Source organism: Aulostomus chinensis, chromosome 3, assembly GCF_037954235.1.
Source record: "Aulostomus chinensis isolate RoL2024-O1b breed Wild chromosome 3, RoL_Achi_v1.0, whole genome shotgun sequence".
Lineage (NCBI taxonomy): Eukaryota > Metazoa > Chordata > Actinopteri > Syngnathiformes > Aulostomidae > Aulostomus > Aulostomus chinensis.
Window position 1 is genome coordinate 20,712,824 of NC_141322.1, and position 12,948 is coordinate 20,725,771.

The 12,948-nt window shown below is 41.6% G+C and overlaps 1 protein-coding gene across 2 annotated transcripts; it reads left to right on the forward strand.

Moving 5' to 3' along the window:
• The first annotated feature begins 859 nt into the window (after nt 1–859).
• Nucleotides 860–10,977, forward strand: rereb (arginine-glutamic acid dipeptide (RE) repeats b). 2 transcript variants are annotated; one of them, XM_086199501.1, is made up of 17 exons: nt 860–1,097; nt 2,006–2,054; nt 3,020–3,144; nt 3,970–4,069; nt 4,178–4,276; nt 4,724–4,804; nt 4,919–5,072; nt 5,607–5,693; nt 5,848–6,041; nt 6,250–6,393; nt 6,492–6,602; nt 6,819–7,936; nt 8,401–8,599; nt 8,683–9,382; nt 9,463–9,603; nt 9,685–9,859; nt 10,685–10,977. In XM_086199501.1, the coding sequence occupies exons 1-17, from the start codon at nt 1,072–1,074 to the stop codon at nt 10,716–10,718; spliced, it is 3,537 nt and encodes a 1,178-aa protein (XP_086055627.1). In that variant the 5' UTR covers nt 860–1,071; the 3' UTR covers nt 10,719–10,977. The 2 variants fall into 2 exon arrangements, with proteins under 2 accessions (XP_086055627.1, XP_086055624.1); XM_086199498.1 differs by having other exon boundaries at nt 861–1,097; nt 6,247–6,393.
• Nucleotides 10,978–12,948: the final 1,971 nt, after the last annotated feature.

Below are 12,948 nucleotides of genomic sequence, written 5' to 3' on the forward strand. Positions count from 1 at the left end.
CTGATTTTAAAATATTGACTTATAGAAGTGTTACAAATTCAAGAGACTAAATTACATTCAATAAGTGAACATCAAAATTAATGTTGAAACCAATCAGGGTTGCATTTATGTTTTAATTATGTATGAGAGAGCGTTACTTTTTCTAGATAAAAACATGTTTATTGCCTTGGATTACCTCTTTTTGCTGACCAGGTCAGTATCCTCAACTGACTAATTTGATTAAATAAACGTTAAATATATTTTTTAAAAATGAAAACGTAACAAGTGAAGTAGGAGACTGCAAACGGCTGATTAGCTTTTTTAATTAAATGATTTTTTGTTATATTCATTGATTCTTGACTGCAGATTAAAGTTTTTGTCAAAACAAACAGATCAGACAAATAATGCAAAAATATTTCATATGCATCATATTTCAACCCGTTAACGAAAATCTTAAATAAGATGTAAAGCCAATTAGAATACTTTATATTGTTACGTTCATGTTTATTGTCATGAATGCTATTCATAGCTGCTTAAATGAATAGAAATCACAGTAGTTTAACTAGATTTCACATTACCATAATAGTGAGATGAGCTACACGCTAATTCAACATGTGCATATAATATACCAACAATTTTTTATTCTTAGCTTATAACAGAGGATTTAAAGAACACTTGGGTATTATTTATTGTTTACTTCTCCACCGGCGGTACTATGAACAGCTCGCCATGAGCTGCTAGCCGAGTGTATAATGGCCTGTCTAATCTGCTGTAATAGGCTCTAAGTACACAGGGTGATGATGATGTTTGATTCATGGACGCCTGTGTGTGCAGACGATACCAGGAGCCAGTGGCTGCTGCTGCTGCTGCTGCTGCCGTGCTGCTCCGCGGCACATGCTCAGTTATGTACACCAGACAACTTTGAAGGCTTAGCTGTGGCTGCTGAGGTCATTGCACTGGAAAAAAATAGACTCTCTCCACAACACCGCCTCCATTTTGAATAGCCATGTAATAGGGGATTCGCATAGTTTGTGTGTGTGTCGCCCACTGCGCTGCGTAGTGTCAACAAGCCACATCCAAACATCCCTCGACATGGACGACCTGTTCAGTCCGCGAAGGTAACTTGATTAACTTACCGTTTGTGTAAATATTGAAGTTGTTGTGCATTAAATATGCACCGAAGTGGTTTTTTTTAGCGTCACTTTGCGGAGCGCTTGTGTGAAATAGTCCGCGAGTGTCAGTGGTCACGAAGTTCGTGTCTGGCTAACAAGCTAGCCGAATAACAGCATAGCGTTAATGTTACTGTCTCGTTAGCAGCTAGCCAGCTCCTGTTGGTTCTCCACTTGCGTTAACGAAACAGCGAGTGTCTGCTGCTAGCGTTTAAAATAATGTCAGTTATGTGGCTCGAGCTCCGTTTGCAAACGTGTTTAGTTAATCGTGTGTTAATTCCCTCTGGCGTGGCGTGTATTTACACGTTTCGCTCTTTTACTGAATGTATGTCAACGACATGTTATTCATGCTAACGCTGGTGATTATTATCGATTGCACAGTGAACTTAAGATAATGTTAACTATGGCGGCCGCTGTCAACATGTTAAGATCTTCCAAGTAGCACACACCGATCTCGTAATGGTGACAGCAAAAATTAGCTGCTCGTGTGTGATTGATTGACAGGGTGTCTCGGTAGCTAGCATCGGATTTCACTGCTGTAATATAAGGAAACATTGCAGGTCACAGCTGAGATTGGTGCCGAGTGATGGAGGGGCGGGATGTTCTGCTAATAAAATCAGTGTTCAGAGGGAGGGAACATATCCAGACTACAGTTAAAGCTTCCCACGTATCGATCACAGTTACCGTATTAATTACCTGCTAATTGACAGACGACATATTGGAGGCTGAGTATGAACATACTGGCTTTATTTCACCCCGATTATTAACACTTCGTCACATACATAGGTGAATGATTACATCTATTCAAATCAAATGAAGTGAGTGAACACTCGAGGTATGATTTCTATTTATTTCAGGAGCTTGAACAGCACACAAGGTGAAATACGAGTTGGACCAAGTCATCAGGTATACATCCTGTTACAATTGTCATATTATTATGCTGTTAAACTAACTATTGTGGTGTCTTAAGTCACACCTTTTTTTTGTGGTCACACCTTTTTTTTCCAAACAGATGAAGGCAAACTTGTTAAGAAATAAAGCAGTTTGTGTCACTGCAATAAATGTGTGAGGCCCAATTTCCTCATTAACATATTTAAGTGACCTTTTATTTTCATGATATATTAAATCTCAAATAATACATAGATTGGAGCTTCAGTTCAATGTTTAGCACTGCATGACATACAACATGAAGGTAACGTAACGTCTATTATTGAAACATAAGATACTCTAGGGGCTGCACGGTGTTGCAGTGGTCAGCACTGTGGCCTCACAGCAAGAAGGTTCCGGGTTCGAGTCCCGGCTCGGGCACGGGATCTTTCTGTGTGGAGTTTGCTTGTTCTCCCCATGTCTGTGTGGGTTCTCTCCGGGTACTCCGGCTTCCTCCCACAGTCCAAAAACATACAATTGGGGACTAGGCTGATTGAATACTCTAAATTGACCGTAGGTATGAATGTGAGTGTGAATGGTTGTTCGTCTCTCTATGTTGGCCCTGCGATGGACTGGCGACCTGTCCAGGGTGTACCCCGCCTCTCCCCCGTTGACGCTGGGATAGGCTCCAGCCCCCCCGCGACCCTTAATGTGTAGGAATAAGCAGAAGATGACGATGGATGGAAGATAATCTAACAATACACAATTGGACTCGTTTTATTGTCATAACATTTGGTATAATTTAGTTTTTTTTTTTTAATCCAAATGTTAATATTGCATTTTAAAATTATTCATCAAATCAGAATTTATTTCAGAACATTTTTTAAATTTGTGTTTGCACTCATGTAGGTCACATAGGTGTTGTGTTAATCAAGGGTTTACTAGATCTCTCTCTCGCTCTCTGTCTCTCTCTCTCTCTCTCTCTCTCTTAAATGTCTTTGCAGGCAAAACTTCCTGAGCTGCAGCCACGGCCCGTGCCTGGTTTGCAGTCTCAGACAGAGAGTGAGGAGCTGATGTGGACCCCAGGGGTCAATGACTGTGACCTCCTGATGTACCTCAGAGCTGCCAGGTTCGTGTCTGTAGCCGACTGCTTTGAATTTGCACTTTGAACTTGACAGCCTTTAGTCACATGTTGGCAGGTCCGTCATTACAGAAATCTCAATTATTTTCACCGGACGCTGACCTTATTATATAGCCATCGATAAAACATTTGTGTTAACAGCATTGCACCGAATCTGAAGAAATAATTTGCTGCTGCAGGACAAACCTTGTTTCACTACATAGCAGAACCATTGATTTTGATTTAAATAAGAAATGATGCAAAATCAAAATACTTGTGATTGCTATAACACTGTTGTCAGAATGGTTGTCCTTTGCTGATGTTTAATTCCACCTCTAGTGCTTCCTGTCCTGACCCCTCTGTTTGCTCTGCTCTTCCTGTTACAATAGAGATGAAAAATAAGTGCAGAGCAATAGTGAGATCCAGATTACCTCTATAAATGTGCACCCAGCCATCTAATGATAGCTAGTACATCTGCTAATGTTTGCTAAAATGCTGTTTCAATAATTTGACACAATTGAGTTAACTTTCACTGGAAGACTGTGTGCAAGGTTGTTTTCTTTCTTGCTGTCCGGGTGGTGTAACCTTACCATGTGTCTGGAGGAGACACGATTGCTGTTTACTCATTCATTCATTCATGGTAAGCAGCTAGGCTGCTGTGAGGCTTCCTTCCCGCTTGCCCTGTACGCACTTCCCTACTAACACAGAAACCCAGCGTGAATAACCTGCATACCTACATGTTCAGGGGACAGAGGAAGTGTGTGTGGGTTGCATATCCAGCGTCTGCTTCGCCTTTTTCTTTATTTGTTTTTTATGCTTTGTTTATTTTTCAAGGAGCATGGCAGCGTTTGCGGGGATGTGTGACGGTGGATCCACAGAGGATGGATGTTTAGCAGCCTCCCGTGATGATACCACACTCAACGCTCTCAACATGGTGAACTCGAGTTTTATTCAACGTTATTCACTTAAATAAGGAACATTTCCCGCATCCTGTTAGTTGCAAATGTTCAATCTTTTTTTTTTTTTTTTTCACCCATTTTAGCTACATGCAAGTCATTATGATGCAGCCAAAGCACTCCAGCGTCTGGTTAAGAAGCCTCTGCCAAAGCTTATTGAGAAATGCTGGTCAGAGGATGATGTGGTGAGACACATTTTGGTAGTAACACAGCACTGAAGGTCAGTGCCAGAAGTTATTGTTTAACAGTTATTGTTGTAGGTGGATAAATGTTTAAGGCCGTTTCAAAATTTCTGAAGCTTCTATTTGTACTTCCTGAGCATGTGGTGTTCCTGAGTTGTCATGAAATGAAATGTTAATTATAAATATAATGTTGAACGGTCTGTGCAGTTTATATTTTATGCATTCTTCCCTCAATGACAGCTGTACAAACAGCTGTTGGTGTATGCCTAATTATTTTTTACTTTGTCACCGTGCTGTGGCTGAATGCCTCACCTAGAAAAATATTATAATTCTACGTCAGGTTTAAACCACAAATCAGTGTAAAGTAATGAAATGATGGTATTTTTGTCACCATATATTAACATTCATGATAATTTGATTTTATCCACTCTTGTTTTCATTTTTCGACAGAAACGCTTCATCAAAGGCCTCAGACAGTATGGAAAGAATTTCTTCCGGATTCGGAAAGACTTTCTGCCCAGCAAAAAGACTGTATTTGAACACTCTGTTTTTACTTACTACAGTAAAATGTTGAAATTTAAACGTCAATTCACTGTTACTTAAAACACGATTGAAACATACTAAATATCAGTTTTGTGTCGTCAGGGTGAGCTGATCACTTTCTATTACCACTGGAAGAAAACTCCTGAAGCAGCAGGAACAAGAGCTTATCGGCAGCAACGCAGACAGCCGTCCTCTCGCAAAGCTAAGACTCGCTCCGCAGCAGCTCCTGTAAACACTCCATCTCGAAATTACTCAGGTTAGCTTTTAATGTGTCACCATTTATGTCCCCTTTTCATGCAGGGTATTTTTTGGTTTGTGTGTTGTTATCGGGGGGCTTCATGCTGGGGGAAAAAAATCTTGCAATTGACATTTTTTCTTAGCACGAATGGCACCGTGGTTACACCTGTTTATTGATTCCAGCTCTAATTTAGACTCCCTTCCTCCATGCTTGGCTTTGACAGGTGCCGCCTGTTCACTAACATGGCGAACACACCCGTCACCTGCCCAGCTCTGTGTTGTCAAACCAGAAATGCTGCAGCCATTACATATTTTTATACAGTCAGCATACCATAGTTATGCTAACAATAGCTAGCTCTGCCACTGATGGGTGCAGCAACCTGTGGAAACATGACTGATCCATTTTGCCTCTCTGCACGTCTCAACTGCAAAATTAGAAAGGCCAACTTGTCTACTGGCAGTGGGAAAAGAGTCCAGATGTTATACCTGCTAGTTTAGCTATAGAAGTAGAGTTAGACGCAACCTTCACTTAAGCTGTTCTCTCCCTTTGCAGTGGATGCCAGTTCTGCCAGCGAGGATGACCTCGATAGTGAAGACAGCGAACAGGAAGTCAAGAGTTGCAGCCATTGTGGAACAACACGTGAGTTTATTTTGTCATTTATCGTATTGGAAAGCGTTAGTAATATTAATCATTACTGATTTATCTCAGCTTGAAGAGTTCAAACATGAAAGAAAAACTTGAATCCTGAGAGTGCATGTGACCCTTTTCCTCAAAAGCCTGTTTTCTCTAACAGGTTCCAAGGATTGGCACCAAGGAGGAAGAGATAACCCATTGCTGTGCACGGCTTGCCGCACATACGAAAACAAACATGGCTGCCTACCAGCAGCTCCAAAGTCTGCAGGTGCACCATTCATGTTTAAACCTGTGAAAGAAGAAGAGGAAGTGAACAGCAAGCACGGCATGAGGACACGGCGAAGCAGAGCACCGGTAAGCATCAGGCTGACTCCTCTACGAGAACCATTATACAAAGACGAGTATGAATATCGTAGGAATATATACTCAAGATATTAATGCGTACAACCTTGTGGAATCACAGAGAATATTACATGTTTAGCAAGAATAATATCTTGTACTTAAGGGAACTGTGCCTTTCTTGCTTGGGTTTTAATAATGTTAATTCCTATTTTTAAAGCAGTTGTCATCTTTAAGAAGTGGCCACAGGAGGCTCACTGGCTCTCCCACCAGTGAGGATCAGCAGTCCAGTAACCAGACCTCCCAGAGCGGAGGGAGGATATCTTCCACGGAGAGTAAGAACGACTCTGCCAAGAAGACTAACAAGGTACTTCTACACTTAACACAATCTACACATCCTTTCACCAGACAGGAGACGTTCAGCGTAACCGTTCGTGATCATGTTGTGCTCTGGTTAATCTACAGAAGATAAAAGAGGAGGTAGCATCACCAAAGACAATGAAGCGTGTAAGGGAGAGTCCTGCTCAGGAGCCCGACGAGCCTGAAAAAGCTACACCTAAAAGGCCAAAGACGCAGGTAAAAACCACAGCAACAATTCTGTGTTGTTGCTTTAGTGCATGTGATATCCCATCTATCATTCCTTGAACATCTGAGGAAAAGTTTATATAGTGGAAATGAGCTAGCTGGTTTTTAGTAGCTCATCACATGTACAAAACGGTTGTACAGATTGATGTATTATGATGGGAATTGGCACGATGTAACTACATGTTTGATATGTGTTCATTCCTCCAGGATCCACAGGGCTCTCGGTCAGAAGTAGAGGCTGAGGTGGAGGAGGAAAGCTCTTCAGAGAGCCCCAGCGCTCAGGATGATGGCAGCAGTGACACCAAAGACATTGATCAGGACAACCGCAGCTCATCTCCCAGCATTCCCAGCCCTCAACAGGGCAATGAGAGCGACTCTGACTCATCTGCTCAGCCACACGGTGTCCCCCTGGAGCCCGTTACCCCAGCTGCAGTCCTGGCTGGCGCCCCAGTCCCACAGGCCCTTCCCTCTCAGGGCCCTCCGGTCATTCCTCAGACACCACAAAGCACTCCCTCTGCTGATCCTGCTCAGAGCCCCTCGCCCTCCTCCCCAGACCCCCCTCAGTCAGCGGCCGGTCAGACAGCTGCTATAGTGGGTCCGAGCAGCCGACCACAGCCCACCCCTCACTCTCTTCCTGGTGCTCCACCTCCTCCATCAACATTAGTCCAAGATCCTCCCATTTCACCAGCATTTCAGGTTCCTCCAGCTCTCAACTCTTCACAGCCTCCTGCCACCCAGCGACCCCCAGCCTTCTTTAAAGAGTCGCAGCTCCCCCAGACGCCTATTTCAGGCCCACAAGTCAAGCCGCCTCCCACCACGCCTATTCCACCTTCACACAAACAGATTCCGCATCAGTCTGCCACACCTTTCCCCCAGATGCCCTCCAATCTCCCCCCTCCACCTGCTCTAAAGCCCCTCAATTCTTTGCCCAACCAGCATCCTCCGGGTGCGCCCCCTCCCCCTCTTCAGCTCATGCCACAGCCTTTACCAATGCAGCCACTGTCAACCCAACTTCCTGTGATTTCTCAGGTGCAGAACCACCCTGGAAAGAACATCAGCTCTTCTCACCCCTCTGCTGCATCCTCACACCCGCTCACCTCTGCCCCTTCATCTGCTGCCGGCCCCATCCCGAGCCTCCAGCCCTCATTTCCACCTCTTCCTCTGAGACCCTCTTTGAGCACACCAGCAGGAGGACCACAAGTTCATATTAAAGAGGAGCCACTGGATGAGGTGGAGGAGGCTGAGAGCCCCCAGTCTCCTCCTCGCAGCCCTTCGCCAGAGCCTACCATTATCAACATGGCGAGTCATGCCAGCCAGTCAGCACGGTACGTCTTGTTTCCTGGAAAACTCTCAACAGGGATTGTGAATAGACCATTTATCTAAGTTTTTGGCAGATTGTTTGAATAAATGTAAAATTTAAGATAGATGGATAGATACACAGATAGATAGATAGATTGATAGATAAAGGCTTTTTGATCCCTTGGGGAAATTCACAAAATGAATAGTCCCGCTTGTCTGAGGTCCTCTGCATGAGAACACTGGTGGTTCTGTAAATGGTGATTGGAGATATATTGAATGTTACATTAAACATCTTCTAGTTCTGTATTCAGTAAATATACATCTCATATTGTTGCTTTTATTTACATATATATATATATATATATATACACACACACACACACTTGTGTGTGTGTGTGTATAAATTAACAAAAATATCACAGCCCTGTTAAGAGTTTTATGAAAATGAAGTTGGTTATTCTAACAGATGCTCATCTTTCATGAACTTCAGGTTCATCAAACACTTGGATCGTGGTTACAACTCCTGTGCAAGAACAGACTTGTTCTTCACTCCACTTTCATCCTCCAAGCTGGCCAAAAAAAGAGAGGAGGCCGTGGAGAAGTCCAGGAGAGAGGCTGAGTTCAGTGCCCGGCAAGAGCGTGAAAGGGAGAAAGACAGAGAGCGAGAAAGAGAGGCAGACAGAAACGCTGTAAGTAGAACATTCCTTTTATTCCTCCTTGTAGGTCTCATCTCTGTTACACAAATATTCATAAATTATGTCTTTTCTTCCAGAGAGCTTCCAGCTCCTCCCACGACAGTCGCATGAGTGAAGCTCAGATGGCAGCTCAAGGCCATGTGCGTCCCTCCTTTGAGCAGCCGCCCACCACTGTGGCTGCTGTGCCTCCCTACATTGGTCCTGATACACCAGCCCTGCGCACCTTGAGTGAGTACGCCCGGCCCCATGTCATGTCCCCCACCAACCGCAACCATCCTTTCTACATGTCACTGAGCCCAGGCGACCCCCTGCTGGCCTACCACATGCCCAGTCTGTACAGTGCTGAACCCAGCCTGAGAGAGCGCGAGCTGAGAAACCTCCGAGAGAGGGAGCTCCGTGAAAGAATGAAGCCTGGCTTTGAAGTCAAGCCTCCGGATCTGGAAACCTTGCACCCCTCAGCAAACCCCATGGAACACTTTGCCAGACACGGAGCACTGGCTCTGCCCCATATTCCTGGACCTCCTCACCCGTTTGCACCCTTTCATCCTGGGCTGAATCATCTGGAGCGGGAGAGGATGACACTGGCAGGGACTCAGATGCGCCCAGAACTGAGTTATGCTGAGCGACTCACAGCAGAGCGTCTTCACGCTGAGAGGATGGCCTCTGTGGCGGACCCTGCTGCAAGGCTGCAAATGCTCAATGTGACGCCGCATCATCACCAGCACTCTCACATTCACTCTCACCTCCACCTGCACCAGCAGGATCCCCTCAGTCAAGGTGAGGTTGGATTTCAAGGACTTTAAGAAGTCAGCAGTGGTTGTATAACCAGCTGACCTGCATTTATTTTCTTTATACAGGTTCAAGCCCTCATCCTCTAGTGGACCCCCTGGCAACAGGACCACGTTTGGCTCGGTTCCCCTTCCCTGCTGGCCCGATCCCAAACCCTTTACTCAGTGATCTTCCTCATGATCATGAGATGCTGCGGCACCCTTTGTTTGGTATGTAATCTTTACTCTCTGCAAACAACGTCGCATAGCATTTTTCTTTGTCCAGTTCACCATAGAACATATGTTTCATAGGAGCTGCATATCCACGAGAGCTGCAGGGTCCCATTCCTCAGATGTCAGCTGCACACCAGCTGCAGGCCATGCATGCTCAGTCTGCAGAGCTGCAGAGGATGGCCTTGGAGCAGCAGTGGCTGCATGGCCATCACCTGCATGGAGGCCCTCTACCCAGTCAGGAAGACTATTACAGGTGAAAAGGGTGGGACGAAATATTGTTACTGCCAGAAATTGACTAAAATTATTGGTACACTGGTGCCAAGTGTCAATGTTACTGTCACTATGTTACTAAAATTGATAAAATAGATATTTCCCTATCATATTATTGCGTTGTGTTTATTTTACAAGTATTATTGCACAGATTGACTGATAAAGAACGAAATTAAATATTCAAAGAAGACACAAAATATCTTTTCATTTTAGATCTAGCTCTTCTCCAGTATAAATTGTGAAGTGATAAAATAACATGATATGTGTGCAGTAGCTTTTGGGTGTTGCCCAGTAGAATGTGGCAGGGAATTTCGTAGTCCAATGTGGAAGTTAGCGTCACCATTATGGACTCCCTCAACCAAAAACTGATGAGATTTTTCCATTGTGTTTGGGATTACTGCTGAAAATAAGCAGCAAACAGAAGTTTATCAGACTTGTTTTTTTTCAGTAAAATCATCTGCACAGATGGACTCCTCTATTATAATTTTGGAAGCTACTAGAAGTACAAAGCCAATGTATTGCTAAGGAAACTGTATTCCTGATGCATGACATCCATGTCAGTGACCCATGACGTGATGACGCCTAAAATGTCTGCAACTGCCATTTTTAACACATTCATTGAAGTAACAGAGCTCGTGTCCAACCACAGACCTAACTTAAGATGTTTAAAATTAAACTTGCTAACCGAAGGTTCAACAGAAATTCGTAAATTTCCAGTTTTTGCATTCCTGCACTACTCTGTTATAGTCCATGTCGCCAAGTTAGCTGCAGAGTTAAAGAGCTCACTAACATTTGTGTGTTTCCACAGTCGTCTGAAGAAAGAAGGTGACAAGCCATCATAAATCACAGGTGGTGCTTCCCCCTGAAACTCCATACTTAACACTCAATAGGTTACTGTGTTCCTTTAAGACCGTACGAGAATATTTGTGTCACGTTTTTGTTTTTAATATATTTTAGACAAATCTTTGTGTATCTTTCTGTGCATTCCTTTTTCAGCACTTACTGGGACTGCCGATGTCAAAGGGTTTTCATCTCACATAAGACTTTATAGTAGTTTGCAAACTCACCCATTCATGTGACATCTAAAGCATATATATATATATATATATATATATATATATATATATATATATATATATATATATATATATATATATATATATATATATATATATATATATATATATATATATATATATATATATGCTTAAACGCAGTTCCTAATAAGAATATGGAAACAGACTGACTGGTGGTAAGTTTAAATACTCAGATTTCAAAGTGATTTCCTTGTACAGAATTACATTTAAATCAGTGTTTGAATGATTGTAACGACCTAGCATGACTCAGTCTTCTGTTTTCAACCAACTAGAGTAGCAAGTTGCATTATTGTGTTTAGACTTTGAAAGCATAGTAGAGGTTGGTTTTACTCTAAATCTGCTAAACGTTTGTCTAAATCCTAAAAAGTTTTATATATTCAGATATCTTTTCACAGTATGACCTAAGCTTTTATTTGCTCATTTTTTTTGAGACTGTAAATATTAATGTTCACAATATTCTATATGAATGAGTACTATTGATATAGCAGTAGATGTGAACACCTGACCGGCGATTAAGCACGATAGCAGTAAACCATAAGCTAAAACAGTATATAGTATTATAAGTTGAGATAATGAATTGGAACATGATCTATTGTTACAAAGTTTTATTAGTACTGTGTATTTACTTCTATTTGACAAGAATAACTGAATTGGATTAAAGCTAAATCTTAATGGAATTTAAAGAGAACTGCCTCGAAATTCAATATTTATGTGACATAATATGAAAGTGTATCCATTGCATATTTATTTCAATAAATATTCTGCAATGACACATTATTTTCTTTGCACTTTGAGATTGTTGTTGTTGTTGTTTTTTGTCATTTTACATAACTTCTCTCCGAACCTTTTCGGGGGTGTTTGTTTTCCTCAGGTTCCAGTTCTGCAGTTTAAAGGGTAAAGTTCTGTTTCTTATAGCAGCAGTTGCAATTGTGAAATTTTCAATTTTGGAACCCGAAGTGCTCTGTGAGGAGTTACTACACCCTTATATTTGTGGCCTCGATTCCTATGAAGTATCGGGTAACTGTCATATGTATAGCTGTGTGTGTGTTGATGGTTTGGGTCCAAACATGTTCGTTGAGCTGGCTCCTGTTCTGCTCCTTCTATGTTTTTCCTGCATGATATCCAGGTACTGCCCTTTATATTTCAGATCCTGGCATCGGTAATTTTTCTTATCGCTTTACCATGGTGACCCCAAAGAGTAAACAAGCACTGCCCACATACAAGATAGACAGGAGACTCACTATTTCAACCCTGCTTTTCTTATTATCTTAACACCAAACTATCCAGCTGCTTCATAATTTACCATCCATTTGAAAAGTCCTATACATTATAAGTTTTCCTCAACTGGTTTCTGAAATGAAGTAAAAATTCACTTTCAACACCTAAATCAGAGAGTCTATAGAGAGATTTTGCAAGGAAGAAATGTTAGGAACCATTTTTAGACAGAGTCAAGCAGTCACTTATGTAGTCTTTAATTCCAACTTGGATGAATCAGAACATCTACATCACTTCCTTTCATGGTTTCATCTCCTTTCCATCAACAAAGCCACTCTGCTCACAGCGCACATCGAAAGAACCTTCAACCTGCTACCAGGATGAAGCTTGATAGCACTTAACACAAGTCCATCATCATCATCATCATCATCATTTTCCAACAGTAGCTGGTTAAAAGCATATGGTCCATATAATAACAAAACTTTACCAAGAAATGATAAAGCAGGTTTGAAATGCAGTTAAATGGATGAGGTTGGCATTATTTGTATTATTATATTATTAATATTTTATTATATATATAAATATATATAATAAAATATTAATAATATAATATATATTATATTATTTATATTATATATATATTTATATATATAATAAAATATTAATAATATAACATATATTATATTATTTATATTTTATTATATATAAATATATGTAATAAAATATATAAATATATATGTGTATATAAATATATATGTGT

What these genes read in the sequence shown, in the direction of transcription:
- rereb (XM_086199498.1), top strand. Translation starts at nt 1,072, where the DNA reads ATGGACGACCTGTTCAGTCCGCGAAG. An exon ending in ATGTACCTCAGAGCTGCCAG is followed by an intron (nt 3,145 to 3,969) that starts GTTCGTGTCTGT and finishes TTATTTTTCAAG; the next exon opens with GAGCATGGCAGCGTTTGCGG. An exon ending in TTCTGCCCAGCAAAAAGACT is followed by an intron (nt 4,805 to 4,918) that starts GTATTTGAACAC and finishes TTGTGTCGTCAG; the next exon opens with GGTGAGCTGATCACTTTCTA.